We start from the raw sequence: 25977 nt of genomic DNA on the forward strand, positions 1-25977 counted from the left end.
CCCATCCCTCCCACCAGCCCCACCCTCCCCACCCAGCCCCTCCCCACCCTCCCCTCCCCACCCTCCCCACCCAGCCCCTCCCTGCACGACGGACACAATAATCCCCTGTGGGCTGGTGTAACCAGGAGGTTTCTACCAGTATAAATGAAACTGAAACTACTCGAATTGCAAATGTTGTAGTTGTGGGGTTTCATCTCCAACGTGACGAACCCTTCACTCATTGTCCTAGGCGGCGGCGGCGGTGTTGAACGACGCCTTCATACATCACGCGGCCAGAGCCACACAACAAGAACAACCTCTCTCCCCTCTCTCTCGTGGCGCGGACGCACACGGCGCAGTCGACTCAGTGCCACGGTGCCGCTACTACACAGGTATAAAATAAATAAAAATTGTATTTTATTTTAAAATAAAATAAATAATTTTATTTTATACATTACATTTTTATTTTATTTTATAAAATAAAATTTTAATTTATTTTATTTTCCACCTACGTGATTTTACCGAAAGAACCAAGGAGTATGGATTTCTGCAGTCACGAAAACTTCAGATCTAGACAAGACCACTCCAGTCGTTGCAAGACCCCACCGCGGTGACGTCGTTTGTGCGCTGGACGTCATCGCGTAGACGACGCGGTGACGTCACAGCGCACAAACGTCGTCACCGCGTAATAAAAAATGACGTCATCGCGTACAAAACAACGTCACTGCGTACAAATCGACGTTGCCGCGCAAAACTCTACGTCACCGCGGTGGGCGGGGCCCCGAGATGTGGGGGGGGGGGTGAAAGGGGGGGGGGGTCGACCCGGGCCATTCACGCGGCGGCCACACGAGGAGGCGGCGGCAGCAGCAGCGTGCGGCGGTGAGGAGAGGGGGCCACCACCACCACCATCATCATAAAGCCCGAGGGAGGAGCTCCAAGCGAGGCGAAACCGCCGCCCCCCCGACCCGCCACCTTCTCATCCTCTCCCCCTTGCGGACATCGCGCGCCGGGGGTTGAAATAAAAAGTATCGAAGACGACGACGACCACCACCACCACCAAGTGTGCGGGGCAACTCGGCACCCTGATCGCGAGCGCCTTTGTCTCACCCGCACGACGGAGGCTCATTGTTGCGATTCTTCTGCTCGTCACCACCACCACCACTACCAGTGTGGTACCCTCGCTCGGGTCTTTTTGTGTGTGTGTGTGTGTGGACGAGTGTATCGCTGATCACATCGCGCCCAGAGAGAGAGAGAGATAGCGAAGAGAGACCTCTGGTGACGTTACAGAGACCGATCTCTCTCAACGTTTCTGCTGCTGGTGGTGCTGGTTGTTGTGGTGGTTGTGGTTGTTGTTGCTGCGCAGTAGCGATGCAGGCCTCGCTACCGTCGGCCGCGCCGCCTTCTCGCCGCTGAAGCCGCCCTCCTTGGCGCCTCGCCGCGTGCGTGGCCCCCCCCCTCCCCGCGGGTCGTCGTGGCAGGAGGAGTCGGCTGCCCCCCAAAGCTGCTCGGGTCGCGACTTCGAATGGCGAACGCCGCTCCAAGTAGAAGCGACTGCGGCAGCGGAACGATGGTGGTGGTGGCATCACCACCAGCATCACCACCACCAGAATCACCACCACCATCAGCAGCATCACCACCACCATCAGCAACAGCATCACCACCACCAGCAGCATCACCAGCAGCATCACCAGCAGCATCACCACCAGCAGCAGTAGCAGCATCACCAGCACTCCAGGAGATGGAGGATGCATGCGTGTCCGAGCAGAGCGGAGACTCCTCAACCATCTCCGCTTCCATCACCTCATTCATCTCATCCTCGACCATCACCTCATCCATCCCGTCGACCGTCACCTCATCCATCCCGTCGACCGTCACCTCATCCATCCCGTCGACCGTCACCTCATCCATCCCATCCTCGACCATCACTTCATCCATCCCATCGACCATCACCTCGTCCATTACAATAACCATCACATCATCGTCCATCCCCACATCTTCCATCCCATCATCTAACTCCACGTCTTCCATCTCATCCACATCCATCACCACATCTTCCAGTCCAGCATACATCCCTTCCATCTCCACATCTTCCATCCCATCCTCATCTATCCCTTCATCCATTACCACTACTGACATTACATCCATCAATGCCTCTTCAATTCAGTCAAACATCATGTCTGTCCCATCATCCCTGACAACTTACATCCCATCTTCAAATGTCACCTCATCCATCACTTCCTCCGCTATCACCACATCGATCACCTCATCCATCCCAACAGACATCACCTCATCCATTGCTTTGTCATCCGTCCCATCATCTATCTCACCCATCCCGTCCTCATTCACTTCCTCATCCTGTACCTCACCATTCACCACCTCCTCCTCCCCCGACTTCATGGCGGATGACAGCGAGGACCCACTGGCCATGGCCGGTGGTGACGTGCCACGGGGCACCGACCCGGCCTGGTGCATGACCAAGAGCGGCCACATCAAGCGGCCCATGAACGCCTTCATGGTGTGGGCGCAGATGGAGCGTCGCAAGATCATGCAGACGGTGCCCGCGGCGCACAACGCCGACATCTCCAAGCTGCTGGGCCAGCGCTGGAAGGAGCTCGGCGCCAACGACAAGGCCCCGTACGTGTGCGAGGCGGAGCGCCTGCGTCGCAAGCACAACGCGGACTACCCCGACTACAAGTACCAGCCGCGCAAAAAGATGCCGGCCCTCATGCCACCGCCGAGGAAGCCCGATAATGGACCTCCGTGCGTCTTCACCATCATCGCCACTGGGCCGCCACAGCCCAGCACCACCGTGGCTACTGCCACTGCTGCTACCATCACCAGCGTGCAGCATCGGCAGCAGTTTTCTCTGGAACCGGAGGATAACAAGTTCGACTTGAAGATGCCGGTGCCCACTTTCCAGTTTTCGATGCAGAATATGTTTAAGGCAAAGGGACAGTTCGACGGCAACGTTGCTATGGCCAACCCAACCAAACTTTGGTTCGGTTCGCCCGCAGAACTTGGGCTCGTTAAGGTCTCTGCCTCCGGCGGGGTGCAACACAAAGTCATTTCGCAGGTACCGACTAGAGCGATGATCCCAGAGATGATCTTCACCGAGGTCCCTACGTTTTCCCGAATTTCGGGCAGATTCCCGGAGACCTCGTGCGTCCGAATGCTGCCACAGAGGGCCCCAATTGAGCGCCAGCATGTAGTATATCTCCCAGATTTCACGCTATCTCACGGCATTTCTGGGAAAATAATTACCAAGGTTGCTTCGGCCACCCTCGACTTCAGCGGCCAAAAGAGGCCTGCCACCACCATGATGATGCAGGGCCCCGCGTACCCCACGGTCTCGACCAGGTCTCTGGAGGCCCTTCTTCCTGGCCAGCAGCAACAGCAGCAGCAGCAGGAGGATGATGTTGATGTCACGGGGCCAGGTCACCCAGCCCTGTCTCCCACCGAGACACCGGTGCCGCCGCGGTCCGCGTCCCCCTCGTGCCTGTCCTTCTGCTCGTCGTCGTCGGGCGACGAGTTGTACATCGACATCCCGGACGAGGAGGAAGAGGAGATGGAGGAAGAAGCAGCGAACAGCGGCGGCGAAAGCGCCGGCGAAGCGCCCGTCAAGGAGGAGGACGTCGACGATGCCCCACGCCAGGCGACGCCACAGGGTTTCTCGTCCCTGGAAGAGCAGCAAGGTGGCTTCCCCGGCACCGCCGACTTTTACAGCTCTTCCTCGCCTCCCTCCATTAAGGTGGAGTTCCCGGACAAATCCGCGGAGGGGGGGGACCCCCCAGAAGGCCACCGGCTGCGCGCCCACAATCTCCTGGACGACTGCTTCATGCCGGAGGTGCACGTGAGTTGTATGGTGCTTGTGTGGTGGCAATGCTAAGCGGGTACTTCGGTGCGAAGGATCGTTTGGCACCTCCTGATTAGGCCCCCTGTTTGGCTACGTACGGTGCGAAAGAAGTTCAACATACGGCACACGCGAAGCCCGTGCATTTGCGTGATGTGCACATCCGTTGTCATTTTCATCGCGGGGCAGTGCACATTAACATGTGCTGTATCGGTGGCCTTCTGATACGGATCAAGTGTTCATTATTTGGTTTGACCGATGCGCCAGATCGTGGAAGCCAAACAGGGTAACGCATGTGTATGGGTGATCGCCATGCCGGAGAGACCAGACAGGTGTTGTATGCGATGTGTGCAGTAAAGGGCAGAGCAACACAATCCATTGTTATAGGCTGCTTTCACCAACCTGACCAGAGTGCAAGGGGCGGGGGGAGCCCGAATGGGCCGCCACGGTGGCTAGGAGATGTTAACTACTTCGCCTGATATACAGGAAGTCGTGTGTTCGATGCCGACCCTGACGGCTTTTTTATCTTTGGAGTTTGTGGTGTTTTTCTCCCCGTGGTCGCGTGGATTTTTCTTTGGTTCCTCCGGTTTTCCCTCCAAATTTAGAATGAACATCACGTGTTTAGAGTATTCGGCTGCTTTCCATTTCCACGTGATAAGCCACTTCGTTGAGCTATCATTTGTGGCTGGGCCGCTTCTGAAAAAGAGCTATGTAGCTCAGTGGGCCTTACCTGGTATAATGAAAAAAAAGTTTAGTAATATAGCAGTTCATTGACAAACGTGGTGTCCATGTACTGTGTATAAGAGAGATGAGAGGTGTTAGGGGAGAGAGAGCCCGATGGGTGACGTAAGGGTCATGTGGGAGGTGCCGGCATGGGCTCGAGGTGCAGACGTTTAATGAGAATAGACTTGTCAATCGAGGTGACTTCAGTTTTGGGCCACGTACTTGAAATGGGGAAACGCTACTACACGAGAATGGACAGTGAAGTCGGTTGTTTTTGGGGTCAATGGCAATGTTGGAGCTGGGCTTCATCGGCACAAACGTTTGCGGTCTGTTTTAGCTAGAAATAATTTCGTTAGGTGGAAGGAGTTTAACACGTAGTCGGAGGATTTCGCGACCAATATTATTCATTAGAGGTTGTTTTTGGGTTATAATCGCGTAAATATCAATGTGTCGTTAGACCCGCCACCACCCGACAGAGCCAATTAGTAAGATTTGTCACGTGAACAAGACGTGGCAATTACTACTTCAGCACGCCGGTTTGTTTGAGAGTAAACCAATAACATTTACAGTTTGAGTGTTGTGGCGTTTTTCTGGTAATTACAACCGCCTTCATCAGGCGGTTTGCATGAATTGTCTAGCGGTCTATCTTGTTCCGGCCTTAAATAGAGCAAATGTGATGGCATTTGGAAGGAGATGGAATATACATATCAGAACTGGTTATCGGTGAAGCATGGAGTTGATTTTGTCAGGGCTGAGGCGATAGATTGCCAACGTTCCAGCCTTGTGGCACACTGGAGCATAGGGGTTTCCTGGAGAGGAAATACCAGTAGTACGTATGTATATTGAACTTCTTTCGCGCCGTACGTAGCCAACATTGATAATAGAAACGTTGATGGAGAGCAGTATGACCGAGAGGACGTGTGTTTAGTTATGCAGACGTTCGAAAAGGATGGCATGTGTTTAATGGTGTCAATCAGGAGTCGGGGTGTATAGGAGTGAAGGCATCGACGATCGTAGGGGAACAAGTGATTGGCCAGCCTCGTGGACATCAATCGGTCTCGAAGCAGTCGGGCACCAGAAAGCCATTCCTGATTAGACTAACCTCCAAAAAATAGGAAGCAAATAGTTGACTGTGCAGCTGACGGTGAAGCAGAGAAGAAGCCAGGTTCTTGGAACTTTGGAGGGAGATTACATCGATTAATTGTACTAGCAGGTTCACATATCTGTTTAAAACCTTAAACTTTATGTACAGTCCATATGGGCACACTCACTCAATGTTTGATGTGCATTTGCTGGTTTAACAGTTCAGAGATACAGTTTGATTACAATGCTCACGAAAGAAATTTTCAGCACTGCAAACCGATGCTGGATTTGTGGCCTACCCTTGCCTTTAGGTAATGGGAGTTGTTTGACCATACTTCACCACACTAGGTCGTAATGGTTGGTGTGGGGGCCCCAGAACACATTTTAGATATATCACTTGCAATGTGCTAACCACTGCACCACCACTCCACCCATACTTGATCGACACTCAATCCTTCCTTGCAGTGGCTTGTAAATAATTCGGGCAAAACATGCAGTAATTATTTCACAGGAATAGCAGAACTATTTTATAAGCAGGATGCATGTAGACATGAGGATCGATTCCAAGTCAAATTATTGACTTGGATCAAAATAATGTCTTTGGGGTGATTTGTCTGGTTTACGTGCGGTTGTGATGAGTGTGGGAACGTGCTGCATTGTGTCATTTTTGCCGTGTGGGTTTTGCAGCGGGTGGTGAGTCTGGTGGACGTGAACAGCTTCATCACCTGTTACCTGTGTAAGGGATACCTAGTCGACGCAACCACCATCACCGAATGCCTCCACACCTGTGAGTATCTTCCATTGAAAGTCTTCCAACTAAGGTTGAAAGCATTATTGCATTAGTTATGTCGTTCTGTCTGTCCGTCGGTCTGCAGTGAGGTGTCGGGGTATGTATGTATGTTGAACTTCTTTCACACTGTATGTAATCGGAGGTGCGGGGGAAGGACTACAAAGTAAAGTATTATAGCGGGTTTTTTTTACACCAGGTAAGGCCCACTAAGCTATATGGCTCTTTTTCAGAAGTGACCTGGCCACAAATGATAGCTCAACGAAGTGGCTTATGTGGAAACTTACAGCGGCCAAATACTCTAACATCATGTATCTAAATGTGGAGGGAAAAACCGGTAGACCTGGAGAAAAATGTACTCGACCAGCCGGAGAACATGGAAACTTCAAATATACAGGCATCAGGGTCGGGATCGAACCCACGACCTCCTGCTTATCCGGCGAGGTAGTTAACATCTTGCCACCAACCTAAATACATAAAGCAGAGTTAACATTGGTGAAGTTATCCAATATAAATAACATTTTTGTGTAAAGTTTTGGTGTTTTAGGGAATTATTTTGTAAGAAACCAGCAAAAGTGATCGAAGGGGTTGCCCCAAATAGGGTAATGAAAATCAGAGATACATAATAAGGCTTTTAAACCAAGCTGATGATGTCAGAGGCTTGTACGTGTGATATCCTCAATGCTTCCATATGGCTTGCTCGTATCAGAATTATCTCTACCTCGTAAAGTAGATAAAAAGTTACACGAAGTTTTGGGTGAGTAATAGACGAAGCAATTTTTGCAAAGTGTAACTTTTAAGAAATTCATTTACAGCGTCGTAGTTGTATTGGCAGATAGTTGTGTGAACAGGTGAGATTTGCATGTATGTTTATTTTTCCCCGTAGTTGCACTTTAATGGCATTAAGCTCCCAGAGTGTTGTATGTTCGAATTAGCCACCGCCAAGAAGCCAGAACCAGTGGTGATTCATAAATTCGTTTCCACATTGCAGCTTTGTTCTTCAAATGTCACTTGCGTCTACACCCTTGGAAGACGATATTTTTATAACGTCTTCCAGTATGCAGTTCTGCACGCGTGCCATCACACACGATATGTCTGTGATCTCGTGGAAAGGCCGGCTCCAAGGCCATTGCGTGCTTCATTGCAATATTTGCCAAAATTGCACTGATCGTGCTACTTGGTGGTTGTGCTGTCCAGCTCTCAGATGTGTTTTTTGGTGTCGTGCTGCGTGTTCACCATGATGTCCGACGTTTCGCTCTACGTGCTGGAAGCTTTTTTGGGAACTGACGCTGCCGGCGAGATGTCGGACGTCATGTCAGACTACGCGGGGCACAACCATAAAATACAATGGGGATGGGGGCTGTGCTGACATGATCATTAAAAGTCTCTACTTTTTGAAATCTAATTGCAAGGTTCTAATTAATTTAGTAAAATTTTAAACTGTTGCTTGTAACATTGGCCGAGACTGACTTGGTTGCATACTGATTTTAGCACCTCGACTGTGTTTCTTCCTGCTACTAAAGTAGATATTCATTAAAAAAATGTATTTTATGTTGAATATTCTTTGGTTCTTTCGGTAAAGTCACGTAGATATAAAAATAAAAATAAAGTGAGTAAAAGTTTTACAAATAAAACAAAAACCACGACGTTTCGATCACAACACAAGCGATCGTCGTCCTCCTCCTGAAGACGATCGCTTGTGTTGTGATCGAAACGTTGTGGTTTTTATTTTATTTTAATTTGTATTCACTTTTTTTCTATGTACGTGACTTTACCGAAAGAACCAAAGAATACGAATTCCTGCAGTCACGAAAGTTTTAAGTCAAAATTTACGTTGAATGTTTTTGGTACCAGTTTATAACAAGGCTACGTTAAAACACTAACTTGAGTATTTTTGCCCGTTCTAATTAATTTTAATTCTGTGTTTTCTTATGTACTTTTCAAAATAATAGTTTGCAAGAGCTGCATCGTGAAGCACTTTGACTACAGCAATAGGTGCCCGCAGTGCAACGTGGTGGTGCATCAGACTCAGCCACTCTACAACATCAGGTGCGTATCTGGGGTGCCACGGTGGCTCGGAGATGTCAACTACCTCGATTGGTACACAGGAGGTCGTGGGTTCGATCGTGAACCTAACTCCTGTATATTTGCAGTCTGTGTGACTATCCCTGTGGTCGTGTGGATTTTTCTCCCGGTCCGCCGGTTTTGCCCTTTCACATTTAGAAACGTGTGCGTAGTCGGACGTCTTTGTGCTATGAACACTTCCTTAAAAGACACATTAAGATGGGCAATATCAATGTGAACACATGGGAGGACATGTTTGCCAACCGTAAATAGTGGGAGAAGTGCTGTAGCCGACTCGTTCAAGAGGGTTGAAGAAAAAAGGGAAAAAACCTCTCAGCATCGACACCAGCAATGGCACAACACAGATGCCATTTGGCAGTCGAGCAACTCTTGCGCACAGTGCAGCCGATGCTTCTGCTCAAGAGCTGGCCTCTCATCTCACCAGCGCGCAGGAAAATGCTAGTTCTCCGCAGTAATCAACGTTCACGATGGACAGCCGAAGAAAGTAGGGTATTTGGCTGCTCTAGATTTCCACATGACGTGCCATTTCGTTGAGCTGTCATTTGTGATAGTCAGGTCGTTTCTGAAAAAGATGTCTAGCTCAGCGGGCCTTACCTGGTGGAATAAAACAATTTTAGTTTAATTTAATCTGTGCTGCTCAACAGAGTAGGCAATGAGAGGACCTTTACTCAACACTTATTGGTTGGCCCCTTTTGGGCCATTTGTCAAAGCCTAATAAGATGACATTTTACACGTAAAGTTTAAATGTAATTCAGGCATTTTGGATAACTGTAAGCATTCGTGATACTGCAACGCATTGTCGTGAGACTATCATCCTTGCCTCATTGTCAATCCAGCAGTTTTCATCTGAGTCTGTTTAGGCAACTTTTATAATCCAGATAACCCATTTCCTGTTGTTGGAGTTATTGTGGATCTTTTTTCAACTCACATTCCATCACAATAGAAGCACTGTGGCCCTTGAAGCTTTCACTTTGAGTCGTGTTAGTTTTTGTGAAGCTGCAGCTATGAATTTGGATTATGCACACTGCAATGGGCGTATGAGCACTCGCACTACTGTACAGTGTCAGTTGGGTGGGACAGGGGAGAGGGAGAATGGAGGCACCGTGTCAGTGTGCTGGATCTATTTATCCCTGTGGCTATTGCACAAACAATGCAAACTCTTGACCGTTTTCAACTGGACTCAGTTTGATCAGCATGGGGGTGGCCTGCATCTCTTGCGAATAGAAGTACGTCATATACTGTGGATGTATGACATACTGAGAACAGAATATGCACATACTTACTGCCCACCATATATATGTACGCTTGCTGTATATTATCTCATGTCCGCACCAGCTTCAAACTGCCCATTCCCTCTCTTTACCACCGTTCCAGTCCTTGACTACCACATTTAGATAAGCCCCTCCCCCCTCCCCTTAACTTGTATTTAAGAGCTTGTCTCTTGGATTTCTCCTCACTTGATACAGTAAATTTAGCTGTGACAGTCCCACCTGAAGACAGAGATTTGTGTTGCCTCCGAAACGTCGTGATTTAATTGATGCATTTTCTTTTAGTATTATTTTATTACTTATTATTTTTTTCCTACGTGACTTTACCGACAAAACCTAAGAGTATAAATCCTTGCCATCACGAAAGCTTCAAATCTAGAATTAGCAGTGTCCATTAGGACGCTGTCTTTCCGACAGCTCTGTTCTTCACCTGAGGACGGCTGCTTGTGTTGTGGCCAGAACGTCGTGAGAATTTTGGAATGTTTTATTTTTATTATTTTATTATTTCCCTTCTACGTGACTTTACCGAAAGATCCAAGAATATGAATCCCTGCAGTCACGAAAGCTTTAAATCGAAAGTTAACGCATTGTGCTCGATAGCGAATGTACGTGAAAGTGAAAAAACTTTGCATGAATGTAGACTACTTGACAATATTGGTCACATTCAAAGTACCGTACTTGATCGTGAACAGACGAGTACTTATACTGGTAGGAACCTCCTGGTTACACCACCCCAAAGGGGATTATTGTGTCTGTCTGTCGTGCAGGGAGGAGCTGGGTGGGGAGGGGAGGGTGGGGCTGGGTGGGGAGGGGTGGGAGGGGCTGGATGGGGAGGGGCTGGTCACCCCGTGTTGCCCTTATAAAACTCAACGTTTAACTTACTCACGCCAGCTTGTGCCCGCCCTCAGCCGGGAATATTTGCGGAATACACCACGCCGCCGTTGACCCTGGCCATTGACCGAGCAACCCAACGTTCCTACCAGCTCCCTCTGCAGGAATGTGTTAAGTGATTCCCCTCAAACCTGTGAGACAAGCTGTAGGCTTTCTGCTGTCTGAAGTTACCTGTACGAGTACAGTGTTTGACTGTTTCACCCTCGTATATAACGTAAATGCTATTGCCCAAAATTTGGTAGCCAGTCTCTCCTGAAGTGGGAGTCATAGTGTCTGACTTGGTGGGTGAGTATCTGTTGCTATTCCTATTAATTAACACTGGATATAAAGAACCGTATGGAAAACTCAATCCCTTTATAATTTTGTTATTCACTCAAATGGTATTCCAATCGCCGGCGGCATATGTTTAAGAGACAATATCCAATCGGATATCTCACAGAGCAGTTCAACCCTTTGTGTGAGTAAAAAGGGCCCATGACGAATTAAGTCCAGAACCTGATTTTATGTAACGCTTTGCTTTTGTGCAGTTGTTGGTGACTGAGTTGAGAACATAAACTCACTGCACTGAAGAAGCCGGTTTAATAACATGCGGCTGAAGCCTGACTTCAAATCCTGGATCTCAGTGGTGTCAGCTCACTGTTGTCACCTCTGAGCCACGTGGTTGCTTCCAATCCCCTCTATTTAAAAATGCTGTTCATAGCAAATATTTCGAGCAAATATACCAACGTAAAAACATAAGTTTATCTTGTCTGATTAAAAAAAAAAATTGTAGAAATCAGATAATTTCTTTTTACAATTTGTCATTGGTCTACTCCTCCTACCTCATGGTATGTGAAGAATTACTGTTCGATACTTCCAAGCCACAATGGATTCCTTTTTGTACCTATACAGAAATAACTCATTGTAATTAAACGTGTATCCTAATCTATATGTATGCCTGCATTAGTTTAGTTTTGACGAACATTCCATCTTGATTAAGTTTATATTTTACTGTGACTTTTATTAATTTTAAGACTAGTCGGTTGACAGAGGACATGTGTGCCTTATAGGCCATGCATTCTGTTTAAATTATTAATCTCTCTTAATGGGTACATTGAACAAAAACATTGTCTACATCTTTAAATGTTTTATGTGGTTGTTGAATATGCACGATCATCATTGCCTCTTGTCGCTCATCCTTGCCTTTAAAGTGAGAGTTTTTGCATCCAGCTTGGATTGTTCAGATAGGTAACGCATATCTGACATTACTAGTTGGTTCTTTCGGTAAAGTCACGTAGAAAGAATATAAATTAAGTAATAGAGTACGACGTTTCGATTGCAACACAAGCAACCTTCATCAGGTAGAACTAAATTTGAGAGAGAGACAAAACACAGACACGGAGACATATAATATCTGACATGTTGAGTTATTTAGTGGAAAATGGCAGGAAAGTAACTTGGTACACAAACTCATTAAGCGTTGCCATGGAGTATTATAGGTGAAAGCAAATATAAGCAGAGAACTCCATTCTTTGTCCCAGCGAAAAGAGATTTTTAGTCGGTCAATTAGCTTTCCAGACGGATATTAAAAAACAGCGAGCATATTCTTGTCTCATCGGCAGAGAGTGGGTGGGAGACAGTAGCACACCTCACCTTTTCCTTGTTTTCATGTCACCTTAAACACAACTAATATTGTCATCGAGGAAGAATGGACATCGTTAATTTGAATGAAGATGTGATCAGTTGAGCTAAATGCAAAAAAATGCCCTGATTAAGGGCCACAAATTGATGCGGACGAGGCCTTCTAGTATTCCAACTACATTTGGAAGGACTCTGCGAGACTTAAATGCGACTTCCTGGCCAGAAACCTGAAGGAAATTAACACTGACGTCATCACTTTAAAGGAGACGTACATTGAAGACAGCACTCGAACGGCGAGTTACAAAATAAATGGATATATCCTTGTTTGTTGCCATCTACCACCCTAGACATGGCCTCGACACATTCATCAGGCGAGGCCTAAAGATCTATGCTTTCAAATACACAGACAAAGTACCCCCTGTATAGCCTGAACAGGGGGTTGGCGGCCAACACCATGCCCTGCCGCCTTTGTCTCCCTAGTGGCGATGTTTAGATACCGCACCAGGTACTCATTTGAGGCCGAGTCGACGTAGTACACCACCACAAGCAAGGTCACATTGATGAAAACCGAGGCAGTTGGTAATGTGACCATCATCAACTTGTATAAACTCCTGAATAAGGAATGGCCATCATCACCTCTGCCAGAAGCCGCTCACCCGGCTTATACATGACCTTAAACAGCCGGACACATTTCATTTGGACCGATGGAAAAAAATACTCCATCCCAATCTTTATGGCTCAACTCGCAGGACAAGAATGCACAGCCGCATAATTGCTCTGGGGAATTTTCTGAAGAGCCAAGAAATATGAGCAGTCACTAACGTTGGATTACTGTTGCTGGTCATAACCTCAAAACCACAGCCACTTTTGGGGGCCTTCAGTCTGCCAATTGGTCCAACTGAGAAAAATAAACCGAAACCCAAATGAAGAACCGGGAGCCAAAGCCTAAACATTTTTTACATTCAATCATTAAAATTGTCACATTTATTGAGCAAAAAGAATAACATCCCAAGTTGTATTGGAATAGCCACACACCATCTTGGCAACCAAAAAGAGAACAATTCTTGCAAAAGTTCACGATAACTAGTGCCCAAGACGAGAGGACCTCACTGCTAGCATCCCTGAATTCTGCACAAAGAAAACGTTGGGAAGATTGTCACGACAAAACCTGGCAGCTCCTCCAGAACCAAGAAGCCTCAACTAACGGGGCACAGGTCATGAAAAACCACAGTAATCGCTGTGGCCTCCCTTACGCTTTCCTGCTCAAAGGCACCCAGTGGACATAGCGCGCCAAACAAGATATCCAGAAACAACTTTCCATTGCCTTTAGCCGATTCTCAAAAGCGACAGATCTAACTAGTTCATGCACTGTCACTAAAGTGGAAATGGCCCTCAAAGGCCACAAAATCCCAATAGGCACTAGAATATGATGACCTGCATCCCAGGTTCCTTAAGAACCTGGGACTGTATGGACAATAATGGCTTGTAAATGTCTCTGCGCAGGTTAGGTAAAATCCAGAAAGCATGGAAGCAAGCAAAGTCAATGCCATGAAACCCAGAAAAACGCAAGACTCGCCCTCCAGCTACAGGCCCATGTCCCTCCAGCTGCAGACCAATATCACTCCAGCTACAGGCCAATATCGCCATGCTACAGAAACGTGCAGGAACGACTGATTTTCTGTGAACTGCAGCCTTATCGTGATATCTACGCGGTAGCAGAGTACTGCGCTCCAGCCTGGTCTAGGAGCTTATACATAAACCTGCTAGATACAAAATTTAATAACAAGATGTGCATCGTAACCAGAACTCTGAAACCGACACCAAAACCTTGGCGAGGACATTCTGCCGCCAAATATCCGCAGGTTGCACGTTTTCTTGTCATTGACAACCTTGCACATCAACGAAGACCTCAACAGCACCACTCCACCGACTAAAGTTCCAATCCCGCTTCTGGGATCGCCCTGCCGTCGCCAATCTAGAATTTCACCCAGATCCGGAAGAACGTTGGAAAACAAAGTGAAGCAATGCGCAAGTCCGGAATAATCACCTAATTTGAGACCCAAACATCGCACCACCTGGTTTTGACGCTTCTCGAAGACACCGCTGGTGGAACCATCAACCGCATCGTAACATCAGCAGGCTGATGACCACATCTCCTTCATACCTGGGAATTTAAAGACACAGCCACAGTGCGCTTATGGCCATGCAACCCAAACTATGGATCAGACACATTTATTTTCTCTTGCGTATCTGTCTGTGGAGGGTTGTTTTCCTCTTCCTTTTAATCTTAAGGATATTTTTTTACTGGGATTGTGTTGTAAAGCCCTGTGACGCCTCTTGTGTGAATGGCACTATATAAAACTGGGTTTTACTTACCTATAGTAAACCACTGTAGTCTTTGCTTCAATGGAGGAATAGAAAAACTCCACAGATTCACTCCTGAAGCCCGCTCATGAATATCAGACTGAAAAATTGGCATTTAAATACTGGACATATTGCCACATGCCAGAATACAATCAGCAGTCTGGCGTGTTATATACAAAATGCCGCTGAATTACCAGATGCTATTGGCTACAGCAGTCCATGTAAAATATGAACCCCGGTTCAGCCCATTTTTAAAATCAATATACAACTTGGACATTGTGCACTTTGCAATTAATACAAATAATTATCAAGCTTGTTTTCACTAGTCTTGTAACTAGTGCATTGTAGTTGTGGAAAGCAGGATAGGTAAACATAGGTAACATGTTTGTAATCTTTAAGTGCTATGTGACTTTAACTTAATGATTTATGTGTTGATTATACTTTGATGACCTCAATGGTGCACCTTTTATTGCTTTCTGTCACAGGTCGGATGGAACTATGCAGGATATCGTGTACAAGTTGGTGCCGAATCTGGAAGAAAGTAAGTGTGCGTGTGTTACAAGAAATGACTATGCAGAGTAATTCTTTGGAAATTTGTTTTAATTTGCCCGAGACTCATTTTACATGTGGCTATAGGGTTACTTCGTAGAACAGTTGTTTTTTTACTTAAACTTTTTTCAATTTCAAAGTATTCCTAGTAAATCTTGACTTAAAGCTTTCGTGACTGCAGGAATTCATATTCTTTGGGTCTTTCGGTAAAGCCACGTCGATAAGTTGAAAGAAAATAACAAAAAAAGAACAAAAACGACGACGTTTCGATCACAACACAAGCGATCGAAACGTCGTAGTTGTTTTTTGTTATTTTCTTTCAACCTATCTACGTGACTTTACCGAAAGACCCAAAGAATATGTATTCCTCGTAAGTCTAATACTTTGTTTTGGCATACAAATTATAATTGCTATATAGTTATGTAATAAAAATTTATTCTTTTGATATTTGGCTTGTGGCTGCTTAAGAAACCGCTGCGGTTTGAATTTTGTCTTGGCATTTGCAGGCTGATAGCCACATCGCATAAAACACGTCCCGCTTTATATATTTCACCCACAAGCTGGGTGGCTCATAACTCAGAGGGCTGAGCTGGCACCACTAGGATCCTGGGTTTTCGAACCAAGCCACTGCCGGTGACACACTGCCGGTGATTAAAAAGAGGCGCTTAAGAATCTCGAGTTGATGGTCACAGCCCGGTCACCCAAATGCTTGCACAAAAAAATCACGGCGCTAAATTTGGTTGCCCTTTTAGTTCATTCATCAACGTGGCGAACATTACTCGCAGTGGCAGGCCGATTGAGAAAGCGCTGCCCCTCCTAACTTGTGGAGCAGTGGTCCTCTCAAAAGGAATTTGGTGACATCCGCTACCGTGGGCCGTGCTGCGCGAGTGATCTGCACGGATAATTAATCTCTTCACGTGACATCGATAGCACAATTTGGATGAAATGATGGAAAAGGACAAAAAACAGGGGGAGGTTTACATTCTTTTTAGCCCTGCGGTTTCTCGAAAGGATGCGACAGCGGTCTCACATGCCCCTGGATGTGCTAAGAAGGTCGTGCCGTCTGCTTTTCAGATGAGAAGCGGAGCATGAGAGATTTTTATCTTTCAAGGGGATTGGAGCTTCCAAAACCAGGTAACTGTCATCTGCTCATTCCTTCCTGCTTAGTTTAGTTGAAGTGCTTACAAGAAAACAGCCATTGTTTGCAGGTAACGGTAATCAGTAATGTGTAATTAGCGATCCTGTTCCAAGCTTTAATTGATGTACAGTTAGCATTGTACCTTTGTATGTTGAACTTCTTTCACACCTTACGTATCCAGCCGGAGGTGCATTGCAGGACAATTGGGGGATAATTGCCTATTAATTTAATCTCACCATCTATGGACTGCATGTAGGACTAGTTAAGTACATCTTTAACCTATAAAAGGTATTTTTTTATTTGTCTGTCTGTCTGCGTGTGACCGACACTTGCGAGGGATTCGGCTCACGAACCGTGGGGTTTAAGTTTAAAAAAAGTACCCAGGTAGCACGGCGCTATTCTGATTTAACGTCCATCACCTTTAAAGTAATTTCATTAGCGATTTAGTGCTGTTTTTTGTTATTTATCTATTCCGTTGCGCCTCCGAGCGCGTGCCAAAGCACGCATCTGCGCCTGCGAGTCCCTCGCGGTGGGGGGGGGGGGGGGAGTGGCATTCTCGTTAAAAATGCAACAAAAAATACGCACAAGACTGAGGTATATTCTTCAAAGTGTGATGTCCTCTTCTCCCCCCCACCCTAATGTGTGCAATTACTACTATGTGGTCAGTAGATACTAATATTATAGAGCTTACGTACTATTACTGTAGAGCGGGCGGCAGAATGGTTTGGGGGGGGTAGCGGCCCAGCCCCAGCCTGCCAAGGTGCCATCTCGGCTGGCTGGGCAATCTAGACGAAAACTAATATTAAAAAATTAATGTGTGTGTGTAAGTCGATGTGTGTGTGTAAGTAAAAATACAAAAAATATTGCGTGTACGTATAAGTCGGTGTGTGTGTGTGTGTACATCGATGTGTGTGTGTGTAAGTCGATGTGTGTGTAAGTCGATGTGTGTGTAAGTCGATGTGTAAGTCGATGTGTGTGTAAGTTGATGTGTGTGTGTGTGTAAGTCGATGTATGTGTGTGTACGTCGATTTGTGTGTGTACGTCGATGTGTGAGTCTCTGTGTGTGTGTACACATCGATGTGTGTGTTTGAGTCCACGTGTGTGTCTTTTTCGCCCGGGCAACGCCGGGTACTTGCCGCTAGTCCTCAATAAACGCTTCCCTTTACACAAACAACAGCTTTGAGGCTTGATAAGATACCTCTAAGATGCTCTGTATGCAGAGAGCTATCTAAAGCAAATTGTATATTAATAAACATGTATTAATAAACACATATTTGCATATTGAAACAGCCGTGTAGTACACAAACCTACATTCGCGTACACTCAAAATCACATAATAGTGCACATAGAAACACAAAGATCTGTCGTGTAGCCTTTAACAGACTGTTCGGGAAAGTGCTGTTCGTGAGCACTTATGAAGGCAGGCACAGCACATAAGGGGGTGGGTGGGTGTCAAGCACCACGCCTGGCCGCATTTGTCTTCCCAGTACTGATACGCCTCAAAAGATACTACATTTATGGCTAAGTCGACCTAGGGGAGGCCCACGACCAGTTAAGATATTCGTCACCGATGTTGGTTGCGAGTGGGCGAATCTAGGTCCCGGGGTTTATAGCAGCACAGTGCCACAGTGCACTCACCACTGCTCCCCAGAAACACACGTGCACACTCACACAAACACACTCAAGAGGTTGTCATGGTGAACCGCATTGCTCTTACCACACCTGGTCATTGCTTATCTTATTTACCCACACATTGCAGTCAGCGTGAGTCACCGGCTGCTGCTCTCTTCCTAATCACCCATCCTGCCCCCCTCTGTATTGTTACTGTGCCAACCCCCCACACTTCACATCCTCTCTTGCCTTATCACGTGCACCCTCACACATTGCCTGGCTCCAGGGCTGGGACGATCAATCGGTTAAGTCCATGAATTGACTACAAATCGAAGGTGCCAATGGGGTCATCAGGCCTCGCCCATCGCCCCCTTGTCCAGCGTCACACACAAAGTTCTTGCCGCAAGTGAACCACAACACCTTGCTGATCTCGTCAAGGAGCATAAACCATAATCACGTGAACTCCGGTCATCCTCGCAGCGGCTTTTGGCTAGACATCGAACAAAGATGGTCACTGCATCGCGCGCTTTCAGATCTGCTTCTGAGGCCATTTGGAACGTTCTACCTTCCAATATTAGGAAGCCACTGGAGCTATGCATTTTAAAATCAAGATTGAAAACTCATTGCTTTAGAACTGCTTTTTGTGTTTAGTTCTTCTCCCGAACCTCCAATTAGCACAGTTGGCTGCTTACGGCGCAAGAAGTTCAACATACATGCACATGGAAGAGGAGATGATACTTTAAATATCTCCTGATATCGTGGTCTCTCTCATATGCTGCCTCTTTGTAACCGCAACGTCCCCGTGTCCCCCTGCAGCGGTTTACTACGTGGCGGCAGGACCCGGAGAACGAGGCAAGAAGGCGGACAAGCGCAAGGGCCTCAGCTTCACAGAGCCCAGCGCCACCCTCGCCTGCGTCTCGCTCGTGCTGGAGTGCGGACGGTGCGTTGTCCCAACGTCTGGTGGGCTTCGTTTGGTTAACTTTGCATTCGAGCTGGGCCGTCTACCTTGCCTGGTATACAGGAGGAGGGCGTAGGTTCGATCACGACCCTGACCATGCCTGGGTTCGATCCCGACCCTGATGCCTGCTGTATATTTGGAGTTTGCATGTTCTCTGTTCCTGTGGTCGCGTGGATTTTTCTCCGGGTCCTTCCGGTTTTTCCCTCCACGATTAGGAACATGCCTTTATATTGTTGTCCTTCCCCCACACCTCCGATTAGTATGGTTGGCTACGTTACGGTGTGAAAGAAGTTCAACATGGTAAAATAAAACTAGTAATTATTACTTGAGGAATCGATGACGCTCTAATCGATTACTCTATTTTTTGACAAAATTTTTGACAAAAAAAAAAGTCACGGGTGTTACCATGCGCGTGCCGCTGGACGCGAGATGATTGGCGGGCCTTGGTGATGTCACCGGCATCGTGAGCTATGTCACGCTGGGTGTGGCTTATTGGGGGTTTCCTGCCTTTGGGGAGGTGGGGAAGGTAGTCAGGGCTGCCACAATTGTTTAAAGGGGCCCTGGTAATCGACCACAAAAAAAGTAGTCAACTGCAATATTTAGTCCAGTGATCGAGTTCGGTGATAAACCGTCCCGGCTCTACTTTTAATTCCATCCGTGTAGTCTGTAAGACATTGTTGTAAAGTGTTTAATGTCTCGGCCGTATAGGTTAATCTTGTACCATTGTCTTAGCCTCACCTTTTATTCAATAGTTTAGAGTTTATTAACAAACTTTGATTTTAAGCTATGCACCTGTCCTAGCCCAAGCTTAGCTATTCATCTACGCCAATATATCTAATGATAACTTAACAAGCAGTGGTAGATGTAATGCCACCGACTTGTTCTTCAGACACTTGATCTCTGCTTTTCTTTTGTACAGGGTGGAGGCTGGGATCCTCAACTATCAGGTATGAAATTACTTTTGGCTCCACATGACTTATACAAATGCATCAATGGGTCATTGTTACACCATATTGTTCCCCATTATCCAATGGTGCTTTATTTCTTATGCTGGTGTCATGTTATGAGATTAATTAGGATTTCGCCCTTCATATGATTATGCATTTAATGATTGTACAGTGTTGTGCGGATGCAATTCGCAAAACAAAATCTGTAATTATGATTATGATGTTATATCGGATCTTGCACAGCTAGCAGTGCATCACATTGTGTCAAAGAACATCCCTTGAATATAGCATCAGAATAGCTTCATAATTCCCTTGACCGTTATCCATACCCAAGGGTGCAATTAAAAAAAAGTGCCTGTCGCATGGTCATTTGCGATGAAGCCAATGTTTGTTTTAAACCGCAAAAAGAATCTGAACTAAGCAACAAACCAAATTTAATGATGGGTTTCCTGAGGTATTCATTGGTGACCAGAATGATAACATTCACTCATTACACTTAAGATCCCAGTTAAAACAAGCACTGTTTGCTTAGATTTGAACCCCAGGATGTCATTGGTTGTGCTTTGGGGCGCTGCGGTGGCGAGATGTTTGCATTTTTTCTCTGTGGTCGCGTGGATTTTGGGTCCTCAAGTGTTCCCCTCCACATTTAGAAACATGCGATTTACAGCGTTTGGCTGCTATACATTTCCACATGATAAGCCACTTTATTTGCGCTAACGTTTATGGCTAGGTCGCTTCTGAAAGAGCTACATATCTCGGTGGGCATTCTGGTAAAATACAAAGTTTCGTTTTAGTTTAGTAACAACACTCTGAGCCACCCATCATTTCAGACCCAAAAATAAGGAACTTGAAAACATAACTACCCATAAAGAAGTAGCTGAATGACTCATGCTCATAATCGGGTTATTTACAAAATAAAGCTGTTTGCGGACGGGTGTTGCAGTGGTAACAATAATGCCTCGCAGCAAGAAGACCCAAGGTTCGATGTCCTATTCGGGAACCTTTTTGTCTGGAAGTCCACATGTTGTCAGACACCCTGTTCTGCAGGGTGTGAGTGTGCATGTGTGGAGAGCAGTAGTGTAGTGGTTAGCGCACTACGCTTCAAAATCAGCAACCGAGTTCGATTCCTGCTCACAACCAATAACAGTGGCGAATACCTGAATAGGTACTGGGCCCTCCCATAGGTCGACTCAGCCTTAAATGAGTTTCCTGGCGTGGTGTGTAACCATCAGCACTAGGGAGACCAAGGTGACTGGGCGTGGTGTTGGCCTACCACCCCCTCGTGTGCCCGTGACGATGGCTTTAATAGGTGCTCGCTAAAAGTACTTGCGCAAACAGTCTGTTGAAAGTTATACGGGGGATCTTTATCCTTGTGAATGGTGAGTAGGAAGGGCTTATGAGCAAGTAGGTGGGGCCAACATCATAGAGTGAGATTGTTTGCTGTATGGATGGTCCTCGTGACTGAGTAGGCGTGACTTTTTAAAAGTGCCAGCTTGCTCCGTGTCCTGCTCGAGTCTGCCAGAAATGTTGGTAGCTTGTGAAGAACACAAGCTGCATCCTCATGAAGTAGAAGTTTGTCAAAGTTAATACATTTTTTTACATAAACTATGTTCAGATCGGACATGCTCAGAAGTCCCATAATGTAACGAAAGGCTGCCAATTGGAAGAGCATCGTAGGCTTAAAATAAATCATAATATTGATGAGAAAACATTGCATTCAAGAAAAATTACGTCTCATATGTAAATATCCTTATTGTTTCAAATGCGATCACTTTTTGTTCAGGTGAATCCTGAATTCCGTAGGTCTTAAAGCCGGTGTTTTGTCTGTTTCAGCCACTTCAGAAGAAGTACGTGCGGGTGTCTGGAGAGGCCACGATCCGACACGTGGAAGCCTTCCTAAGGAAGAAACTTGGGCTGGATGCCTTCTGCGAGGTGAGCGGCGCTCACGTCATTTCACAACAGTTCCGCAATGTTACTGTTGCAAATCCAGGATTGCATTGAAGAAATTTTCGCAATGTAATTATTATTTTATTACAAACAAACCGGTGACATGTAACATGTTTCTAATGTGCTGTATTCAAATAAACTTAAATAGTAACTATACATAATTTGTTAATCAATATTTAAACTTTTAAATACTTTACTCAAGAATTGCCGTTACTCATCACACACCCTGTCACCATACACACTGCCACCACTCGCCACACACCCTACCACCACTCGTGATGGTGCGGGTCACCATAGGAGTGGTGGCTGTTTACTTATCACATATTTGTTTTTATTCACCCCAGTGAGATGATGGGCTGTATTGACTCAACTGCAATTTCAACTGATGACCTGATTATAAGTCAAGAACCTCAAGCCACAATGCCAACTATTACCAGACATTGCTACCAACCATATCACTAAAGTGCCACATTTGCTTATTAAAACGTTTTCAGCAACGTTTGTACCGTTTTACAAGTTAACATGATTTAAAAATGGGGTTCACGTCATAACAACACGAATACATGATGCCCTCACCTGCAAAATAAGTGTTGGTAAAAACAATATTATGCTTCTGTGTTCATGTAATTGTAGTGTACGGTACAGGATAATGAATGGGCTGTTTTTTGTGGTGCACTTTGAAGATGAGTTTTTTTTTGTAGGTTGCCGGTGTTGCCTCTGCTCTGTAAACCAGCTTCATTTGCGACGGTGTTGTCAGCTTAGTCAGTCGTGGTCTTTGTCACACCATGCAGGTCAAAATCACGTGCGGAGAGCGTGTTTTGGATCAGGATTGCACTTTAAGCGGCCTTCAGTATTCTGGAAACACCAGTGAGGTCAGTACTCTTTTATATATATACACACACCTTGACTTAAAGATTTCGTGACTGCAGGAATTCATATTCTTTGGGTCTTTCGGTAAAGCCACGTAGATAGAAAAAAAAATATCACGACGTTTCAATCGCAACAATCGTCCTCGGGTGAAAACATAGCGAGAGAGCTGCTGAGGCAGGATATTATAAAGGTTTGAGATGCCCACTACAGTAATTTTTGTTTCTTACTGTGGTTGTCCCACCTGATGATGGAAGCTTGTTTTGCTTCCGAAACGTCGTGATTTAATTTAGTTATTTATGTTTTTTTTATTCTTAATTTTTTTTTCACCTACGTGACTTTACCGAAAGAACCAAAGAGTATAGTTTGAGATGGTTGTAGCCCAAGGTTCATAAGCGAAGTGGGTGGGGCTAGTGAAGAAATTTGTATGTAAATGTAAGATCGGAGAGCTGCGCGACCTCCACGATGACGAAGCTGCGGAGGTGGCCCTTGTATTGTGAGAGATTAGCATGTCAATGTAAGATTGTAGAGCCACGGCCACATCAAGGAAAATGAGCAACGATGGCTGTGTTAGTGAGACATTTAACCTGTTAATGTAAAGGCATTTAACCTGTTAATGTAACACCAGAGAGTCGAAAATAACTACTGAACATCACAGGCAGTTATGATTTAACCTGGTTAATAACGTCCTTCCAGTGATTGCTCAGTTTGTACCCATCTTCTCGGTTGAAATTGTGTCTGTGTTTATATATCTGGATGGCTTCATGAACGAATCTTTGCTGATAGCCAGTGGGTTTGCAGAGTACTTTCGTCTTGGAAAAATCTATTTTGTGTTTGCCAACAGCATTAAAACAATGATCAGCCACGGTTGAGGTATTGGTCCTACCATGTTTCAGATCTGCCTTATGTTCACACACATAAGGAGATTGATGTGTAGACTGGAGGATTCTCAGTGAATAATGCATTTTATTAGTAAAAGCCTCTATTTGCTTCACTTGGAATTTGCGTTTACAGAAGTTGTTTTACATGCACATTTTGGTTTTAGCTTTTAATATGATGAGAAATGTGCAACAGTGAAGGCATTTCAGTGTGTGTTTGTTCAATGTGCATGAGTTGTTCATATTTGGTTTTGAAGTTAATATCATTACATTTGTAGTGGGTTAAATAACTAGAAGAGAGCTTCTCTGAGGCAACACCGTTTTTATTTAACAATTAACACTTAACACAGAAGGGTAACGGCCCCTCACACCCGATACTCTATGGAGGGTGCCCCTCCAGACTAATATGCCTCTCACTGGCTAATCTACGAGTCCTCCTTGAGTGAAGCTTGGATCTTCACTGGTATACAAGCTGGAGCCGACCCTTACCAGGGGTACGGCTCTGCCCTTGGGCTCTTCAGTCTTCAGGAGGCTTCTTGTCTTGAGCTGGACGACGACTGACCCGGACCGTTCAGGGGTCCGGCTTTTATGCAGGGCCGTGGCTCGCCCCGGCCACACCTTCCTTCCCGAACCTTCGAGAAGGATCTGGGGATGATGTCATCCCCCAGCCCCCCTCCTGGGGTCTGTCGCTTTAACATACCGTTCCATAGGGTAACCGTTGGGCCTTATGGCCCATAGTCTCTCTTCACTAGGGCTCAGCCCCTCTGTTGCCCCCTATCGGCATGTGGCCGGTACTGCCGGCAACTGCATGGGAACGGCGCATCTTAGCCCAATAACACCGTTACACATTTACTTTGCAGGAGACTGATGTCCAGCCTATTGTATCTTACATATAACCACACGGATGCGTTCGGTGATGTGCGCACGTAACGCGCTTGGTGCTAAACGTGATATTTTTCACAATGTCAAGTTTCCATGTTTGGTGGTTGTTCTGTCACTTACACAGCTGTTTCTCTTCTCCAGGATGACCTGTTGATTCTGCACTACTGTCTGGCTGCACCTCAGCAAGACAACTATTACTCCGATTAGAAAGAGTACCCAGTTTGAAAGGTCTAGGCGCTGTAATATTAAGCGACTACACTTTGTTTTGACAGGACCACGCAGTGTAATATATTGAATGGGACGTAATGGGACCTGGTTGGAAGCGATGCTTTCTATTTATGGCTTTTACAGCCTCCTGTGCTTTAGACGCAGAATATAATTGCGTGATGTTAATGCAGTGGTTGAAATGTCATTACATGCTCTGCTAAACAGTGGGAAACACCCAAGGCTTCCTACAAAGATTGTTTTTTATTGTGTTTGATATAGGTGCCTTCCCCAGATATTTCATTGGAGTTCACAGTGGTTTTTGCTAGTGATCATTCCCACAACTGTGCATATTAACATTTGCATTGGTGATGGCTTTTTTGCTGTTAAACAGTAGGTTTAAGTTATCCGTCACATAATGCCTGTGCCAAAATTGAAAATCCTTTCCACCCACTGTTTGTCAACATTTATGACAACATTACACTTTCTGGGTAACATTTTGTTTTTCTTTTGCCCTCCCCCCCTTGAAAATATTTTGTCTAAATATTCAGGTGATATTTTGGCATTTCTGCACCAATGCTCGTTTGAAATGTGTTTTTTTTTTAAATATACAGGGTGTCCATATATATGCATTATTAAAGCATTATAATTAGACAACTTTTATCCAAGTTGATAATATTCTGTTCACGCAGTTGGTCGTTCAAATGTGTTATCATTAAAGCAGTTACTTCCGTCTTAACCGTCACATCTCAACTCAAGCATTTGGTGATCCGGAATTGATATTTGAGAGCTTATGGTGTTTAAGAACATCTCGGGTGTGATTGACACTACAATATAATCCTGTCTAATTGTAATTATTTAATCATGAAAGGAACCTGTATGGACACCCTGCAGGATAAATCACAACACACATTGTTATACCGCTTACGGTCAGGAGAATGTGGACTTGTGTTTGCTTTTTCTTTGCAGAAGAGGCTTAAAATTTACCATTCGCTCCAATTAGTGCGTTAATCTCATGAAAATTATAATTCCTATCCGAATAAACCATAAGTCAACAATTCTGCTCTGGTACAAATGTACACATTTAAACTATTCTTTTCAAAGTAAGACACAGTAAATTGGAGAACTTGATATGCTGTAATATAATTTGTTGTACAATATCAACGTGTTTTTGCCTTTTTTGTTAATGCAATTTGTGCACGGTTTGTGTTTACTGAGTAGCTGCTGCATGGCATGGCTAGTGAATAACATAGCCTCCACAAGGCCAAGCACACGATCGGGGAAAAACACATTTCAAGAGTCGCAGTGGCATCTTTTGGCCCAACCATCGAACAAAGACGGTCACT

General features: G+C 45.6%; 1 protein-coding gene across 2 annotated transcripts; it reads left to right on the forward strand.

Moving 5' to 3' along the window:
- The first annotated feature begins 796 nt into the window (after nucleotides 1–796).
- Nucleotides 797–25977, forward strand: LOC133345652 (uncharacterized). Of its 2 annotated transcripts, none has more exons than XM_061556609.1 (10): nucleotides 797–3829; nucleotides 6323–6422; nucleotides 8375–8471; nucleotides 15136–15191; nucleotides 16274–16333; nucleotides 18765–18888; nucleotides 19826–19853; nucleotides 21687–21785; nucleotides 22592–22672; nucleotides 24569–25977. In XM_061556609.1, the coding sequence occupies exons 1-10, from the start codon at nucleotides 1502–1504 to the stop codon at nucleotides 24632–24634; spliced, it is 3039 nt and encodes a 1012-aa protein (XP_061412593.1). In that variant the 5' UTR covers nucleotides 797–1501; the 3' UTR covers nucleotides 24635–25977. The 2 variants fall into 2 exon arrangements, with proteins under 2 accessions (XP_061412593.1, XP_061412594.1); XM_061556610.1 differs by having other exon boundaries at nucleotides 797–3823.

The sequence above is a fragment of the Lethenteron reissneri genome, chromosome 22, assembly GCF_015708825.2.
Source record: "Lethenteron reissneri isolate LAM-NWPU_2019-01 chromosome 22, ASM1570882v1, whole genome shotgun sequence".
In the NCBI taxonomy this organism is placed as follows: domain Eukaryota; kingdom Metazoa; phylum Chordata; class Hyperoartia; order Petromyzontiformes; family Petromyzontidae; genus Lethenteron; species Lethenteron reissneri.